The sequence below is a fragment of the Ursus arctos genome, unplaced genomic scaffold, assembly GCF_023065955.2.
Source record: "Ursus arctos isolate Adak ecotype North America unplaced genomic scaffold, UrsArc2.0 scaffold_12, whole genome shotgun sequence".
NCBI lineage: Eukaryota > Metazoa > Chordata > Mammalia > Carnivora > Ursidae > Ursus > Ursus arctos.
Window position 1 is genome coordinate 72372309 of NW_026622786.1, and position 18546 is coordinate 72390854.

General features: G+C 36.4%; 1 protein-coding gene across 4 annotated transcripts in view; it reads left to right on the forward strand.

Moving 5' to 3' along the window:
* FOXJ3 (forkhead box J3) overlaps nt 1–18546 on the forward strand; it is a 144432-nt gene that overhangs the window by 44591 nt on the left and 81295 nt on the right. For all 4 annotated transcript variants that reach the window (XM_026498354.4, XM_044383921.3, XM_044383923.3 and 1 more), the window contains exons 3-4: nt 1210–1534; nt 11791–11865. In XM_026498354.4, coding sequence (XP_026354139.1) covers nt 1210–1534; nt 11791–11865 — 400 coding nt within the window. The remainder of the gene's footprint in view (nt 1–1209; nt 1535–11790; nt 11866–18546) is intronic.

Sequence of the window (18546 nt, forward strand, 5' to 3'; positions counted from 1 at the left end):
CTCTTTGCCTGCAGCCATTTGAGATGAGGGCCTATATTGGATTTTATTTGCCACAAATTTTTTTTTACTGAGGTACCTTTAGGTTTCTTGTTTTCTTTTTTCTCATTATTTTGATATCACTTAGAAGTCTTTTATTCTTCTCTGCTCTATTGTCAGGGTCATTATTCCTGTTTCTTTGATCCCGTGGTAGAAAGGTTTATAGCTGAAAGTTAGCAATTCCAGTGTGAAGTGTCAAGCTTTGCTTCTATATTTTTATCTTCAATTCTTTGACCAGCTTTTCCCTTCTCCAGAATATGTGTTAACCTGGCAGATTTTGTTTTTCTTTTTTCTTTCTTTGGGTTGTAATGGTCTGAGTTTTTCAGGCTTGGAGAGAAATACATTACAGAATCCAGGTCACTAGATGTTTATATTAGCCTACCCTGAGTTTTTAATGCTTCTTGCTATCCATTTATATGATTTAATCTCGTCTATCCTACACTCCCAGATCTTTAGTTTTCTTAAGCTTGTTCCTTGACTTTTGTGGGTTTTTTATTTTTTAAATTTTTTTAACTGCCTGGGCGCTGCCTATCCTCCTCTTCTCTTGTTCATCAGTGTCCTTGAGTTTGCATTCCTCTTTTCGGTCAGCTCCCCCAGCTAGCTTGTCTACTTACTATTCTTGTCTACCCTGCTTGCTTTTCCTACCTCCCACCTGCTCAGCTCTACCTTCTTTCCTCCTTGCAAATTCCTGTGCCTGTTTCTCAATCACTTCTCTGACCTCTTTACTTTGGGTATTCTTTTGTTTTTATGACTCCTGTAAAATTTGTGTAAAAGAAATGCCAGTCTTAAGGTTTTAAAGGGCCTGTGGTGTTGGTGAGTAAAGAGTTGGACTGCAGACTTATTTTTCATACTATGATCCTGTTGCCCTATTTAAAGTGACAGTCTTTTTTAGAAACATTGGCATTGGGATCACTTTGTGTGTACGTATTGTTCTATATCTTAAACATTTTAAAACCAAATTTGTTGTTTTTGGGAGAGGAAAAATTAAGAAAAACGATTGGAAATGTTGAGCCCTTAAATACTTGGTTTGGTCATTAATATACTCAATCTTTTTCCTCCAGATTTAACTCAGGCTTTCCCTCACTTTGGAACTCCTAGATTTGTGAATATTGGATATTTTGAGAAGCAGGGGTTCTTTCCTTGATATTGACTAAGGAGTCTATTTACCTTCAGGATGACATCTGAACTGGAGAGCAGCCTAACATCTATGGACTGGTTACCACAGCTCACCATGAGAGCAGCCATCCAAAAATCTGATGCTACACAGAATGCACACGGAACAGGAATTTCCAAGAAGAATGCACTCCTTGACCCAAATACAACACTGGACCAGGAAGAAGTCCAGCAGCACAAAGATGGGAAACCTCCATACAGTTATGCCAGCCTTATTACATTTGCAATTAATAGCTCGCCCAAAAAGAAAATGACTCTAAGTGAGATTTACCAGTGGATTTGTGATAACTTCCCATATTATAGAGAGGCTGGCAGTGGTTGGAAGGTAAGGATTTATTTAAATTCATTTAAATTTTTATTTTTATGCTATAAACAATAATATTAGCTTCTATTGAAGATAAAGTTTTGTGGGGGCTTCTATAATTAAAAAGTGAAATTCTGATTATTAGTCATTTTTAAGATGTCAGAAAAGGAAATTAAATGTTTTTTTATTAAGTGATTAACTTTATTTTTGGTAGAATACCAATTTGTTAAAGCTTTATTATGTTACGTGACTGATAAAGCATAAGATAAGAACCGAGATAATATAGCATTCACTGGAAAATAATACCTACAGTTCAGGTAAGTTAATAGTCTTTGGTTAAAAAAAAAGTACTGCAGCTAGTATTGTTTTCATCATCTCAGATTTATTTTTAATGTTTATTTTGAAAGAATTTTAGATTTATAGAAGAGTTATATAGTGCAAAGTGTTCCCATATGTCCTTCATTCATTCCTCTATGTTAACATCTTATATAAGCATAGTACAGTGATAAAAACTGAGAAATTAATGTTAGTACAGTACTTTTGAGTAAGTAGTACTGTTAACTACTAAGTAAATTACAGACTTCATTCAGATTAGTTTGTTTTCTAGTGTCAGGATCCAGTCCAGGATCCCACATTACATCCATACATCCATACATCATGTGTTCTTAGTCTCCTCTCATTTATAGTAGTTCCTCAGTCTTTTCTTGTCTTTTATGACCTTGACACTTTTTGAAGAGTACTTGTCAGGTTTTTGTGGAGTATTTTGTAGAATGGTATTGTATAGTATGTTTTATAGTTTGGGTCTGTCTGCTATTTTCTCATGGTTAGACTGAGGTAATGCATTTTGGGGAAGGACAGTGCAGAGGTAATGTGCCTGTCTCTGCATGTCATATCAAGAGGTACTTGATGTTAGTATGTCTTAAAACTGGTAGTGTTAACCTGGTTCTTTGGTTAAGGTGATGTCTTCCAGGTTTCTCTATAATAAACTTACTGTTTATCACTTTGTAAATTATAAAATGTTTTGGGGAGCTACTTTGAGGGTATGCAATTACCCTGTTCTTAAACTTGTGCGCATTAATTTTAGCATTTGTATAGCAGTTTTACTGTTTTCTAGTGGTGATTTTTTTTCTTTTCCTTCATTACTTCTCTGTTAATTGGGTTTCTTTTATATGGAAGACTAATTCTTCTCCTTTTATTCACTTATTCAGTCATTTATTTGTGTTGTATGCACTCATGGACATATATTCTTTGTGCTGTCATTATTTGTTAATCAGACTGTTGCAGCTTTGGCTATCAGGAGCTCTTACAAGTTGGCTCCTGTACCCTTTTGCCCTGTTACTTTGTTTGTTCAGCACTTTTTAACTTTCTGGCACAACAAGGTGTTCCAGGCTCATCTTGTAGCATTCCTTTCCAGCCCTAGAATCAACCAGATCTTTAAGAAGCCCTAGTTCCTCATCTAAGCTGTTTGATGAACCATCAGATTGCTTTCCTACCTAATTTATGTTTCTACAACACATAATTCAACTTAACTTTCTTTTGTGTCTGCACATGTTATGTTTATATTCCCATGTGGGAATTACCCAGTTGTATGCTATGTAGGGTGTGTGTATGTGCACATGGAAGAAGGGTTTTAGAAAGCTTTAGATGGTAGTACTCTTGTTTCTCCTTAAGCCTTCCGGTCTCAACGCCTTTGTCTTTTTTGTCTAGGTTTATTAAAGATATTTACTGACTTATTATGTACCGATGATGCGCTACACACCATGTCAGATAGTCAGGTGTCTCAAGGGAAGGAATTTTTTTTCTAAAAGATTTTATTTATTTATTTGTCAGAGAGTGAGAGATTGAAAGAGAGCACAAGCAGTGGGAGAGGCAGGCAGAGGGATAAGCTGTATAAATATTAATTGAATTTAATTTGCCAAGATGAACTGTCCCTTAACTGGCCGACTCAGTATGAGAAGCAGTTATTAACAGTATAATTTGAATAAGAATCTAACAGTATTTCGTTGGAGGAAGTACATAATAAAATTTGATCCATGAATCAAAAAAAGCATCATTCTTTTTTTTTTTTTTTTAAGATTTTATTTATTTATTTGACAAAGATAGAGACAGCCAGCGAAAGAGGGAACACAAGCAGGGGGAGTGGGAGAGGAAGAAGCAGGCTCATAGCGGAGAAGCCTGATGTGGGGCTCGATCCCGGAACGCTGGGATCACGCCCTGAGCCGAAGGCAGACGCTTAACCGCTGTGCCACCCAGGCCCCCCCCCCCCCCAAAAAAAAGCATCATTCTAACCAAGTAGTAGTGATCCATCTAAGCTGTGTGTTCTGGCTTTACCACTAGGCACTACTATTCAGTAGAGTCCTTTTGTCAAGATTTAGGATGAGGGAAGGCTAATAGATTTTGATAAACCTATTTAGCATTGGAAAAACATGTGGTGGCTAGGGACTAGAAATCCCCCAAATTTGAATAAGTCGCTTAGAAAGCCCATCAGGGATTCATGGGTCAGTATCATCGATTATAAACTTACATATTTGCAAGGACCAGCCAGGTGACATAAATGAGTAAAGCAAAAAAGATGACTAACTGAAGAGTGCATGTCTAATATAGAGCAGCTGTGCTCTAGGCGCTTGTAGCGTTTTAGGGCATATGGCAGATCTTACAATCTCCCCCCCGGCCCCCAGAAAATTCAGAAATCTGGATTTTGTGTGCCATTTCCCAATTTTTATGTGTTAATTCCAGTTTTCTTAAATACAGTGCAGGACAACCGTAAGTCTGTTGGCTGAGTTCATTCTATGGACCACAAATTTCCAATCTCTGGTTTAGATCATATCCTCTTGTTTTCAACTAAGTTAGTCTTTCATTTATTAATTCAAAAAGGATTTACTTACTGTGTACTCTTGTAAGCAGTATGTTTGGCTTTGGCAGTACTAAGAAACTTAGCACATGGCCCCTAAGGAAGCTTAAATCTTTATTGGATAAGGGGGATATGCATAAACAAGTAATTATAATGTTATGTAAACAACTCTGTAATGGAGAAGTACAGAGTGAGTGCTGTGCTATGATGGACTGTCTAATTGGGCACACCTAGTATGTGTAAGCCATAATGTCCAGTATATATATGACTTTGTAAAGAGTGTTAAATGAAGGGTGAAGTTATTAAGTGCTGTGAGAATTTAGAAGAGCTTATAGGAAGTGTGATGAGATTCTAAAGTGAGTGGCAAGAAGACTGAATGCTAGGAGAGTACAGGAAGGGGCGAATCAATAGAAAACTATGGAGGAAGTGTAATTGAGCTCTATTTTGAAGACAAGATTTAGGGCGGTTTTTTTGTTTGTTTGTTTGTTTGTTTTTTTTAATAACAAACACTCTTAGGAAATAGTTGCTTATAGGGGTTCTTGGTAGAGAGCAGTTAAGATTTGGGATAGAGACAGAATGCAGAGATTCCATGAATATATGAATGCCGAGCTGAAGAGCTTGGTCTGGATTTGGTAGTGAAAAGTACATGAAGGTCAGTTACATACCGCATTTACTGTCCGACCTCAGCTCCAAGTGTACATCCACCTTAGAGTGCCAGGTCCGTTCTGCTGAGTTTCGTGCTGCTGGCCAGCCCAGCTCAGGGCCTGAAACTGGTTTGGAAGTAACTGATAACAGTTTCAACTGGAAGATAATGGTTTAGATATAATGAGGAAAGAAGGGGAAAGGGGAGAAATGAGAGTAGGTGAAGGATTATGTCACTTTTAGAACCCAAGAGATTGGTCCAATCTCTTGATTTAGATATTAGATCTTTAATATTTCTAGGGATTGCTGTCTCGTGTTTATTCTTTTAAAAAAGTCTCTTCCACCCAATTTTATGTGCTTAGAACTTGTCAGGATTGTTTCTGATTTTTTTTTTTTTTAAGATTTTTATTTATTTATTTGACAGAGATAGAGACAGCCAGCAAAAGAGGAAACACAAGCAGGGGGAGTGGGAGAGGAAGAAGCAGGCTCACAGCGGAGGAGCCTGACGTGGGGCTCGATCCCAGAACGCCGGGATCACGCCCTGAGCCAAAGGCAGACACTTAACCGCTGTGCCACCCAGGCGCCCCAGGATTGTTTCTGATTTTATTTTTGTAAACGGAGAAATAGTTTAAACATTGCAAATGGAGACAAATGGAAAATGGTTTATCTCCTCCTTTGCTCAGGTCCGAACTCTGTTTTCGTGTTTTACAATTTGCTGTCCTTAGATTTGTTTTGCACACTCCTACAATCTGCTGCTCACTATTTTCTTCTGTCACCCAGAGGAGAAAATGTTGCCATGGTCGTTTGAAAGGATTCAAATAGTACTTTAATATTTAGGTAAAACTCCCTTTCATTTTGTGCTAGGGCATTGAAGGGAGATTACATGCTAAAAATAACTCTTTGAATATTCCAGAAGAGTTTTAAAAACACTCTTTAAATTTCTATGATGGGATGATTTTGTAATCTGAACTAGAGAAAAAGAAATTTAATTTTTTTAAAAAAGATTTTTATTTATTTATTTATTTGACAGAGAGAGAGAGAGCCAGCGAGAGAGGGAACACAAGCAGGGGGAGTAGGAGAGGAAGAAGCAGGCTTCCCACTGAGCAGGGAGCCCAATGTGGTGCTCAATCCCAGGACGCTGGGATCATGACCTGAGCCGAAGGCAGACGCTTAACGACTGAGCCACCCAGGTGCCCCAGGAGTTTAATTTTTTTGTGTGCTATTCACTTTACTAAAGAAAATTAACCTTTACTAGAGTTTAGGGTAGTAAAAAGAAAAATACAAAAGAATGCTATGTATATGTGGGGGTGTATTCTACTTTTTATGTAGGCAGAAAAAGAAAAATATATATATTTATTGTTGTAAAAAGAAACTTAGTAGTAATAAACTAGAAATGTAGTGAACATAGTTACCTATAGAGGATGGATGGAACCGAGGTGGAAGGCATATAGAAGAGAATAAGATTTCGAGTATACTTTTTATTTAGTTTTAAACCATGTAAATGTTTTACATATTCAAAAAATATATATGTACAAAATCAAAAAGGATGGAAAAAGGAAACCTTAGAACTGAATATAAGCAGAAACAAGCCATACATCATATCAAATGGATAACATAATCACACAGAGAAAAAAATTCAAGAAACTTTTGAAAAGAGCATTCTGTATTTTCATGGGATACATACTAAGATTGAAAAGAATTGCAAAGAAATTATAACCTTTACTTAATAGATTTGTCTAGTGGTTTTTCACTAGAGGCAGCCTGTACCTCCAGTAACCCCAAGGTGAGACGTTGGGAAGTTGGGAGCATTCTGAAACTGTTTTAATGTGCATGGTAGGATAGAACACATGAGTACATGTATTGATGTGGGGGAACCAGGGCTCTCACAGTGGGGGGAAAAAGAGATGCAGATAGGAATATGGTGGTTAATTTGAATTGGAGGTGCCAGTTTAAAGTTTAAGTTTAAAATAAAAATCACTTAGAGTGTTCTTAAAATATAGATTCCTGGGTTACAACTCCAGAGATTTTGAATTAGTCATCTTGGATGGAGCCTAGAAATCGGCATTAAAATTCATTTTAATTGATTCTAGTCCAGATAGCTTATACTTTTGAGAAACCACTTCTGAGGCAGGGGTCTTTAAGGCCACGCAGTATGCCTTAATTAGTTATTTAACCTGGGCCATTTTTCACCAGGTTAACCTACACCATTTAAATTATGTCTACTTCTCTATTCTAACTTCTTTTCTTGGAGTCATTAGAGGTAGGGTCTGGCCAAGATGTGAGGTGTGAAGTAATCTCTTCTTAATTTTGTGTGTGTGTATATTCATGTTTTGACTTTTGTATCTCTCTAGGTATTTAAAAGTCTTTTTTTTTTTTAAAGATTTATTTGCAAGAGGGGCGCCTGGGTGGCGCAGTCCTTAAGTGTCTGCCTTCGGCTCAGGGCATGATCCCGTCGTTCTGGAATCGAGCCCCACATCAGGCTCCTCTGCTAGGAGCCTGCTTCTTCCTCTCCCACTCCCCCTGCTTGTGTTCCCTTTCTCACTGGCTGTCTCTCTGTCTGTCAAATAAATAAATAAAATCTTTAAAAAAAAAAAAAGATTTATTTGCGAGAGAGATATCATGCAGGCACGCATGCGGGGTGGGGGGGAGGGATTTTTTTTTTTTTAAAGATTTTATTTATTCATTTGACAGAGAGATAGCCAGTGAGAGAGGGAAGCAAGCAGGGGGAGTAGGAGAGGAAGAAGCAGGCTCCTAACGGAGCAGGGAGCCCGATACAGGGCTCCATCCTAGGACTCTGGGATCACGCCCTGAGCCAAGGGCAGATGCTTAACGACTGAGCCACCCAGGCGCCCCGGAGAGGTAGATTCTTAAGCAAGCTCCACACGGTGCTTGATGCAGGGCTTGATCCCATGACCCTGAAATGATGACCTGAGCTGAAACCAAGAGTTGGATGCTTAACCTACTGTGCCGCTCAGGCGCCCTTTTCTCTGGGTATTTTAATTTTCTAAATATGCTTTTGGTATTTTTTTCAACAGATTTGTGATTACCATATGAGTGGCATTATGTTCTAGACTCTGAGTTGATAGACAAGGTCCCCACCTCATGTAGCCTAGTTACATTTTGGTATAAGATGCAGTATATGGGAAGAACACCATTAAACAAATAATTACAAGTGTGATGAGAAATCCAGGGTGATAAGGAAGTTTATTACAATGAGACCTAACCTATTGAGAAAAGTCAGAAAGGACTTCCCTAAAGGACTGATGTTTAAGCCAAGAATGAATTGAAAGTTGAGTAGACTCAGGTGAAAGAGATGGAGTAACTCGGTGGGTGGGGGTGGGCAGTCATCTTTTCAGAGGAAGCAACACATAGAAAGCCGAGAGGTGAGAAAGAACATTGGAGGGGGGATGAGTGTAGACAGCAAGATAGGGAGGTAGGGTCAGATTATGAAGGGTCTTTGGAGGCTTTGTTAAGGATTTTAGATTTTATCCTAGGTGCAATAGGACGTCATTGAAAAGTTTTAAGTGAAGGGGTAATATTGAATTTACCTTGTGAGGAGATCACTCCCTGCAGGGTAGAGCATGGTGGAGGAGGGACAGAGAGGATGGTGGAGGACAACACCAGTTAGGAAGCTATTGTACTATTTTTGGTGAGAATGATGTCCTGGAATGAGATAGTGACAGGAGAGATGGGATGGAGTAGGTAGATCAAAGGTAAACTTAAGATTGGGTAACAGATTTATTTTAGTTGGTGAAGAAAAGAGAAGAATTAAGGATGTCTTAAAGCTTTCTGATTGGAGCGTTACGTGAATAACTGTCTTTAACCTGAGAAGAGAAAACTGGAAGATCACACTGGGGATAAAGATTCAGTTTAATTTTAAACATAATTGAGTTTAAGGTGTTTCTGGAGATGTCTAGTAGATTCTTGAAAATATATGTTAGGAGCTTAGGAGACAGGTGTAGTTTGGAGGTCCAGATAGTTTGTCACAGATGGTCATTGAAGCCATTTCTGTAGGTGAGATTACATTGGCCGTAAATGTGGAAATGAAAAAAGGACTTAGGGCAGAGCCTTGATGATTTCCAACATTCAATTAAGCCTTTTGTAGAGGAGGAAGCTCCAAGTAGAGTCCTTCCCCTCAGGCCATTTAGAAAAAAAAAAAATAGTGACTGTCTAGATTTTTTCCCCCTCATCTTGAACTTTTAAGGTGGGTAGATGAACTCCAGTTTGTTTTATTAGTTCTTCTTCCTTGTCTTTTTTTAGACTTGGGCTGTTTTTTATGATTCCATTTTATCTCTGCTATTATTTTATTAGTTATATCTCTTCCTAAATTTTAGTGACTGCTGTAGGGTTTACCACATGTATCTTTATCTTATCACAGTCAGCTTTCAAATATACCATTTTATCTGTAGTGTAAGAACTTGATAAACCTTATTATTTCTAATTCTTTTGACTCATCCTTTGTGCTATTGTTGTCATACATTTTCCTTTATATGTTATAAACCACATAATTGAAAATTATATTTTCTTTAGATAGTTATAAAGATGTTATAAATAAGAAAAAGTATTTTTAAAATTTACCTTCATTTTTATAATTTCTGGAACTATTTTTTTTTTTTTTTTTTTTGTAGATCCAATTTTCTTTTTGTTATACTTTTGCCTGAAGAACTTCTGTATAACATTACCAGCCAACTGGCACTACAAAAAATAAATTCTTTCAGCTTTTGCTTTTCTGGAAGTCTTCATTTTGCCTTCATTTTTGAGAGATATTTTCACTGCATATAGGATACTTTTTTCTTTTAGTATTTTGGAGATGTCACTCTGTTGTCTTCTGACTTGTGCAGTTTTTGAGACGTCTGCTATAATTTTCATCTTACTCCTCTGTACATAATTTTTTTCCTCTTGCTGCCTTCACGATATTCTCTTCATTTTGATTTTCACCATTTTGACCTATAATGAATATAGGTGTGTGAATTATTTAATTTCTTCTGTTTGGTGTTCTCTGAAATTCTTGCATCTGTGATTTGATGTCTTGCATTATTTTCAGAAGATTCTTGGCTGTGCCTTCTTCACATTTTTCTTCTGCTTCATACTTTTCTCCTTCTGGGACTCACATTACATATACTGTTCCATAGTTCTTGAATGATGTGTGTGTGTGTGTGTGTGTGTGTGTGTGTGTGTGTGTGTGTGTGTGTGTGTTGTGTATTTTTTAAGTATTTGTGCACGCATGTGTGTCAATTTGGATAATTTCTGTTGATCTGTCCTCCAAATATCAGCCTTTTCCTGGTTGTGTCCAGTCTACTGATGGGCCCTTGCTATTCTAAAGTGACACACCAGCGCGTGCTGGACTTCATAAATTTTAGCTAGCTTATTGGATGCTTGGATGATGGCCACTTCTTTCTCCCACACTCTGCCAAAAAGGTGAGACGGTTTGTCTGCTTTTTCCTTGAATGGGCTTGTCCTTCTTAGGAATTTAATTTGTTGGGCTGTCTTGCAGCTTCAGCTCTGATGTGGCTCAAAAATAGGTTTTTTGTTTTGTTTTGGCTTACCCATTGTTTTCTCATTTTTTGGGAGGGTATCCCAAGCAGAAGTGGAACTTCCGTTCATAAGTTTGAAATTGATGTTTGGTACTAAGATAGGCTTGAATTTATATTCTGTGGTCATTTAAAAGAACTTTTGTAATCCCAGTATTCCTCTATGAGAGGGAAGTTTTCATATAGGCATTGTTGTTAGAGTTCTGAATTTTATGTTAAAAAAATAAGATATGCCCACAGTGCTCTCCTAAAATTCTTAAGTGGTGGTTAAAAGCTGTTGGAGCCCCTTTCCACCAAATACCTGGCTGTTTGGCATAAAAATTATGGAATGGATTTTGCAGCATTTCATTAAAAAGAAATGGCTTTTGGGTATTTTTGGTAAAAATTGTTATACAGTCCTACTTATTCATGAAAAGATTTCCTGTTTCATAGATTCTTCTGGTCTCCAAGTGCATTTTCTTGCCATTCAAGATGGTTATTCTTTCTTGCTGTATTGATGAACCTAGATGTTCTTGCTAGTCCTCTGTAGTCAGTATCTTCTCATGTGTTTTCTTATAGATTGAAGTAAGAACCTAATTGGCTTCTGTATATTCTTGTAATGGAGCAGTGACTTTTTTTTTGCTTAAACATTTTTTTTATCTCATTAGAAAACAATACATGTGCCTTGTAGATTATCTGAACATTGCAGGAAAGAAAAAAAAGAAAAGTTATCATAACTTATAATTCATTTTGCATTTTGGCTTATTCTAAGAATCATTCTGGATGAATGAGGAGCTCCTGCTTGGCTCAGTTGGTAGAGCACACAACTCTTGATCTCAGGGTCATGGCTCAAGCCCCACCTTGGGCGTGGAGCCTACTTTAAAAAAAAAAAAGAATGAATAAATAAATACAATTAAAGTCATAATGCGTATACAATTTTATATTTGGTATTTAATATTTAACATTAATCAGAGGTATCTTCCTATGATTAGATCTTCCTAAAAAGGTCTTAATAAACATTTAAAATAGGATATATATTTCATTATTTGGAGTTTTGTAAAGTCTACTAGAAGCTGTCTTTCCCAATAGCTACTTTTCTTTGCCGTGTTCATAATTTGAAAATCAGGTTTAAATTTGAAGTTCATTTAAAAAGCTTATTCCACTTGGAATTGTATTCTAGGAATAGAGGTATTTAGGCTTCTGATTCTGTTTTTAAAGGTGGGTTTTGTTTTTTGGATTCCAATGACCCTGTGGCTTTTCTTCTTTAATTTCAGAATTCCATACGACATAATCTGTCACTGAACAAGTGTTTCCTTAAAGTGCCTCGATCAAAGGATGACCCTGGAAAGGTAGGATTCATTATCTTGAGATAAAGTAATTGGATTCTTCATTATATCTGTTGTCATGTTTGTATCTGAGTAATATCTGTTGTATATAGAGAAAGAGAATGGGATGAGAGCGCTGAAGAACTTGTCTGGTTCATTGGTCAGGAACCTTCCTGATCCTCCTTCACCTTACCCCAAGTCATCCCCATTGTAGTTGGTCATCTTCAAGGACCAACCAGCCAGAGAGCTTTCTTTTTAAGCATTGGGAAGTTAGCTAGTGTAGAGCTGGTCCTCTGTAATAGTTTGCTGCTTCTAATTTAGTTTTTGTTTGGTTATTTTCTTAAGTACTGTGTATTAAGTTAAATTTGATTTTTGAACTGCTTGTCAGGAGCCATAATTTATTACTTATTGCATAGAAGGGGTAGATTTGGTAGATCTTGACACAGCAAGTGTAAGTAATTCTTACCCTGAAATAAAATTCTCTGTTATTTCCCTATTTTCTTAGTTACTGTTTTTTTCCTTTTCATTCCATTTATCTCCTGCCACCATTACACTTTTAGTATTTTGTCTATAGAGACTTCCCTTCTTTTTGGTTTTAATAGTCATATCAACTGCCGTGCAGCCTGAACTTGGTACTAGTTACTTGGTTTCTAAAACTCAAAGTACTTTTTTGGACTGCAATTTGGTTGTTATGATGAATTATTAGATTAGGACTTCGAGATAGTGTATCTGTTGGCAAACGTGTTGTTGTTTGGCTGGTTAGACTTTTTAACCAGACAAACAGTCTTTTTAAGCTAACCATCCCTGGAAGAATCTTTCTAAAATGTAAAGCTGGTTGTGTTACCACCCTGCTTAAAAGTACTCCCCAGTGTCTTGGAGATGTTTCCTTGTGTTATCAAGTACCCTTTAAGCTTTTCCTTGATCTACCTTTCTAGCTGTGATTCACATTCAAGACGCAATCTGAGGATCTACTCGAAGTTCCCCAAGCTTGCCTTTCATATGATTTTCTCTTCGTGTACAAACTCCCTTGCTCTACTTGTCTGGCCTATTCTTTGGATCTTTTAAGGTTGAGCTATAGCCTTACTTCTCTGAAGTTTTTTTGTTTCTGCGTACTTCAGCTGAGGTTGTTCCCTCTTTTGATTTCCTGTTACTTTGTCATCATTGCAGTAGCTCCTAACCAGTCTATCCTTGGGTTACTACCTCCAATTTATAGTAACTTCCATATAGTAGCCAGTGCTGTCTTTCAAAAATGTTAACATAATTACGCTTTCTCCTTGTTTAAAATCTTTATTGATTATCTACTCTCCTTAGGTTAAAATCTTAACTTATGAGGGTAGGGGTCATGTATATATTGTTCACTTTTTAGCTCCAGTTGCTTGCACAGTGGCTGGTGTCACTGAGGAGACTCTCTTGTTGAATGAATGAATGTATTGTATCATCTGCTAGATTGATAACTTCTTGAGGTTAGAGATGGAGAGTTATTCATTTCCATTGTAAAGAGGGCACTCTTAAATAATGGATATTTTATAGCACCTTCTGTGATCTGCCCCATCAAATTGGTTCTCAGTAAGATTGAATAGATTATTATTATAGTCTTCTTATTTGACCCAATTTATTGTTTGTCTGTGTTCATAATTCTCCAAGGTTGTGTTTATTTTCTTTAAAGCAGGTTTATTATAAAAAAAGGAATTATAACTTTTTATATTTGCTTCATTACAGTTTCTGATGGGCAGTGAGTATATATGAATCTGACTGAAAATGTTCTTCAAAGAATTTAGAGATTATTAGAATTCTTTGAGAGCATTAATTGAATACTGTAAACAGTTGGTTCAGATTTAATTTTTACATGAGGTTTAAATCATTAAAATATAAACCAACATACCTGAATGTTTTACTATGTTATGTACTAAGTCTTAACCAGTTGGAGATTTAAAAAGACTTGTGCTGTCAGGTTTTCTTTTGTGCAGAACCCAAGACTTTTCTCCACCTTTAATTAAATAGTATTGTGGGATAAGGCATATGTGGAAAACATATGTTACTCTTTGCAAACTATTCTTTTTGAATCAGGATTGTCTTAACTAATGTTCAACCAAAACAAAATACAGAAATAATAGAATCCTGAGAGGTTAATAACAGATTTCAACTTTGACCATTGGTCTCCAATTTTAAAGTTTTGTTTTAATCAAAGCACATCATTGTTTTCAGTAATTTTGGTCATAATAGTAAATACTATACATTTAATCTTATAAAGTACATTATACTAATAGAGACATTTTTATTTTCAGTCTCAAGGTGAGATTTAAATATCCATTGTTCGTATTTATCTTGGTCAGAAGTAAATGTAAATTGTATCTCGATAAAATACACTTATATGAATAAAGCCATATTAATTTTTGATATCAGAATACGATTTTTATTTAACAATCCCATTGCCTAAAAAACACTTTGAAAAACCTCAGATCCATTTGATAGAAAAGGAAACTATAAGGCCATTAAGTGAGGAATGTCTTGTCCAGATTCAGTGTGGAATTAGAACCCAAGTGTATTGGCCAGACTTAGTTGCAGTCACAGAAACCCATTACAGACCAACTTAAGGGAGAAAATATCTACAGGAAGAACTGGAGCCTGGTTCTTAAATTGTGTCACCAGGAATATCTCTTTAGTCTACCAAAGTCCCTTAGTTCTGCTAGCTTCTCTGATGGCTTCTTTTTTCAGCCCAGTTCATGGCAGAGATGACCATCAGGAGCTTCTGGCTTATGTTCTACTAGTTTACTAACCCTTAGCAGAAAGGGAGTGTTTGATGTCCTCCCCTACCAAGTCACCTGGAATATAGCAAGCATCTTAGAATGAATGCTGAATAAGCAGAATATACTTGGTTTCTTAGTTCCTTGGTTCCTAGACTAATGCTTTTTCCTCTATACCAATCTTCCGTGAGAGGGAGGCCAAAATGTTAGTTAAGTTTTGGTACTTATGAATTGTTTTTTCTTTTTGTATTACAGTGTTTCCTGGCATTTGAGGAGCTTTTCCAAAACCACCCTCACCACAGTGGGAGAAAACCATTGAGCCAAGGTGGGGTGGGAGTAGTTTTTGGTCTTGGGTATGGGGTGGACTTTAACCCCTTAGGATTTTACTAGCTGCTGCCATGACTCACATGGGTCCAAGAGATAGAGGTGGAAGTAGCACATCCAGGATCTTCTTCCCTGTATTTTTATTTGTATAGCCTCCTGTTCAGTGTATCACCAGAGGGCTATGAAGGCCAGCCTAAACTTGGAAGAGTATTGTTGAATTACAGATGTTTTCATATGGCTATTTATTCCTGACTCAATCCTTCATTTTCTAGAAGTCTTTGTCATAAAATCCCTTAATATTTGAATCTCTTCCGTGTACATTAATGGGCTGAAATCAGTCTTATGTTCCCCGAAACTAATTTCAAATAGCCACATTATTGCTTTCTTTAAAAAGAAACACAAAATGAAATTACATTTTGCATCCATAACTCTGCTGCCTGTTTTGGGGACAGATTTCTATTTTCTTTTCCTGATTACAACTCTGTTTCTGCATCTTGTAGTCTATCTCCATTTTTTTAAATTTCTGTCTTTTATCTTTTCTCTTTTTATTAGCTTTATTTTCTGTATTTCTATCTTGTGATCTAATTGTTGTTAAAGTTCACACATGCCTCTTAATTATCTTGAAGGTATATTTTCACATTATGGAAAAACGAGTCCTGTCAGCTAAATTCACTTAAAAAAATAGAGTTCTCTTTCTTTGCTTTCTCCCTTCCTCTTTTCTCAACCCTTTTCTCTCTTCTTCACCTCAGAAAAATGAGCCTTTGATTTTAAAGGAAATAAAAGATTATAGGAAGTTGTATAATTAGTTAGCAGCAGTGGGTTCTAATAGAACTGAGGTGGTAGCTAAGAAGACCCCATGAGGGCCACCTGCCTGTTCTGGGAGAGATATCTTCAGTGAATTCATAGTAAGAAGAGCTTTTCAGGGTGGAGGGCGGGGGATGCTTTTTCTTGCCTGGGGATGGAAAGGTCTCGAAGGCTTGTTGGCTGTGAAAATCTGAGTGGTTTGTGAGGAAACAACAACTTCCACTGCTAGAGAATTAACTTTCAGAATTTCTGAGACTGTAATTTTTTTCTATTCTTGTCCTCTGTCATAGTATGGGGACCATAGCGTAGTTGACTGATCTCTTTTTTTCAGTTTTCTTTTTTGGCCCATGTTAGTATTGTGTTGTATTTATTTATGAATTGTTTCTTATTCATTGGTATCCTGTTTTGGTCACTTTATTTGTTAAAAGATGTAGAAGAACTAGAGAGGTTTGAAAGTACGTAAGATGTAACATTAAGTGATTAACTGTGTTGCAGGAATCACAGGTATGTACCCTGAAGAAGGAAGATAAGAGTGTAATTTTAATACTAGTCTCAAAGTAGATACATGATTTTTTGTGAAGAATTTGATCTGTTTGTCTTTGTGTAAAACCAAATAGGAAATGGGATTTAAAGACAAGAGCAAGAGTTTGGTTAGACAAAAATAAGGACATCTTATTTATTTGATTGAAAAAACACTGGTAGGATTTCAAGGGATGTTTTAGAGTTTGCCACTTCTGAAGCATTTTAATGATAGATAAAATTAATAACCTTTGTGGTTTTAACTCATGGTAGGTAAGAGCCCCACTTGAAGGCTGAGAAGAGGACATGATCAAGTTGAGCTGGGGGACCAGTGAGAACAAAGTTGAGATAGAATCAGGAATTAAGGGAATTAATGTAAGTACAGTAGTCCCCCCTTATCTGCAGGGGATACATTCCAAGACCCCCAGTGGACACCTGAAACTGGATGGTACCAAACCCTACGTATGTCTTTTTCCTGTACATATGTATCTATGATAAAATTTAATTTATAAGTTAAGCATAGTAAGAGATAATAGTAATAACTAATGATAAAATAGAACAATTTTAGTAACATACTGTAGGAAAAATTATGTGAATGTCATCCCCCACACAACTACCTTATTATACTCTATTCCCTCTCTTGTGGGTGATATGAAATGATAAAGTGCCTTTATGGTGAGATGAAGTGAGGTGAATGATGGAGGGTTGTGATGGAGCATTAGGCTCTTCTTGACCTTCTGACGATATGTTAGGGGGAGGATCGTCATCTGGACTGCAGTCATGACAAACTGCAGAATGTGAAACTGGGGATAAGAGGGTGGACTGCTGTACTCCTGTGAAGTCCCAAGAGTGAAGAAAAGGATTGGTACCAGGGAGTACCACCAAGGCAAAGGTGGATTATGAATGTGAGATGGTTCAGAAGACAAAGCAAGGTTAGAAAGCCCAGAGTAAGCACAGGCATTCGAAGAGATTTGAAAGATTGAGTTAAACAAGAGATGAGGATCAAAGACAGAGAGAACATTGCAGAAACAGAAAGAAGTGCTGTCGTAGAATCGTAACAGTAAACTTGGTTAAGGCAGTTGAGTTCGAATGGCCTTTTATTTCCATGTGCCGTATTCTCTCTTCTCTTTTTAAGGGTGGGAAGTAACATTTTGTTGTTGCCGGCCTCCTATTTTTTCTGTCTCTAAACTACTTTAAAAAATAGTATTTTGTCAACAAATTAATTTTAAAAATTAATATGATAAAATTCACTGTTCGATGTATAATTCTAGTTGTTTTGACAAAAGCAAACAATTTAACCAACACTGTGATCAAGATATGGAACATTATTGTCTGTTGTAGTCAGCCTTTTCTTCCACCCCCGGGCCACTACTGATCTGTTTTCTTTCCCTATAATTTTGCCTTTTCCAGAAGTTTATATAAGTGGGACTCATACAATAGGTGGTCTTTTGGGTCTGGCTTCTTTCACTTAGCACAATGCATTTGAGATCCATCCATGTTGTTATATTAGCAGTTCATTGTTCTGTTTTATATATTTTGTTGATTTACCACGTTTAATCACCGTTTGAAGAATATGTGGGTTGTTGTCAATCATAATTTCATTTGACCATCAAATTCTTTTCTTTTAGGCTTAGACTCAGTAGTTAATACTGAGAAATACTGAGATTCAAGACAATGTTGAATTAACCTAACTAATAACCTAGAACAGTCATATTCAACTGTTTTGTGGGTTATGTTAAATATAGATGCGCATTCTGTCTCTTGGAAATCAGTCGTGATAGAGTAAAGCTTTATTTTCTTCAACTTAAAAAAAATAATTTCCAAAAGGACTAAGCTGAGGCACTGATGATTTAAAAACAAGATATGGCCAACTTATTAATCCTTTAATAGAAGGTACTGTTTTTAAGTATCCTTAACATTTAAGGAACTGTTCACTACAATCAGTATGCTAATTATGTAGTATTTTTAATCCAGTGATTGAGTGAATTCCTTAACAGTCTTTCTTAACACTTAGCATAATTTGATATATTTAAATATATATTTATTTGTGACATTTAAATATATTATACAAGCATATTTAATATATTTAAATATGTTTAATATGTTTATATTAATATATAATACATATTTACTTAATAAATATATTTACTTAATTTAAATATAAGTAATGAAAGCCTGCATTTGTTCAAGAAGAATGTTCCAAGGACCTGAGTTGGCATTGGGTTGGTTCTTGTCCAAACATTCATTCAGCCAACTAGCCAGCCAAGCTGCTTGCCTTTGAGTATATTTGACTTTTTACTGTCTATTTTTGTGG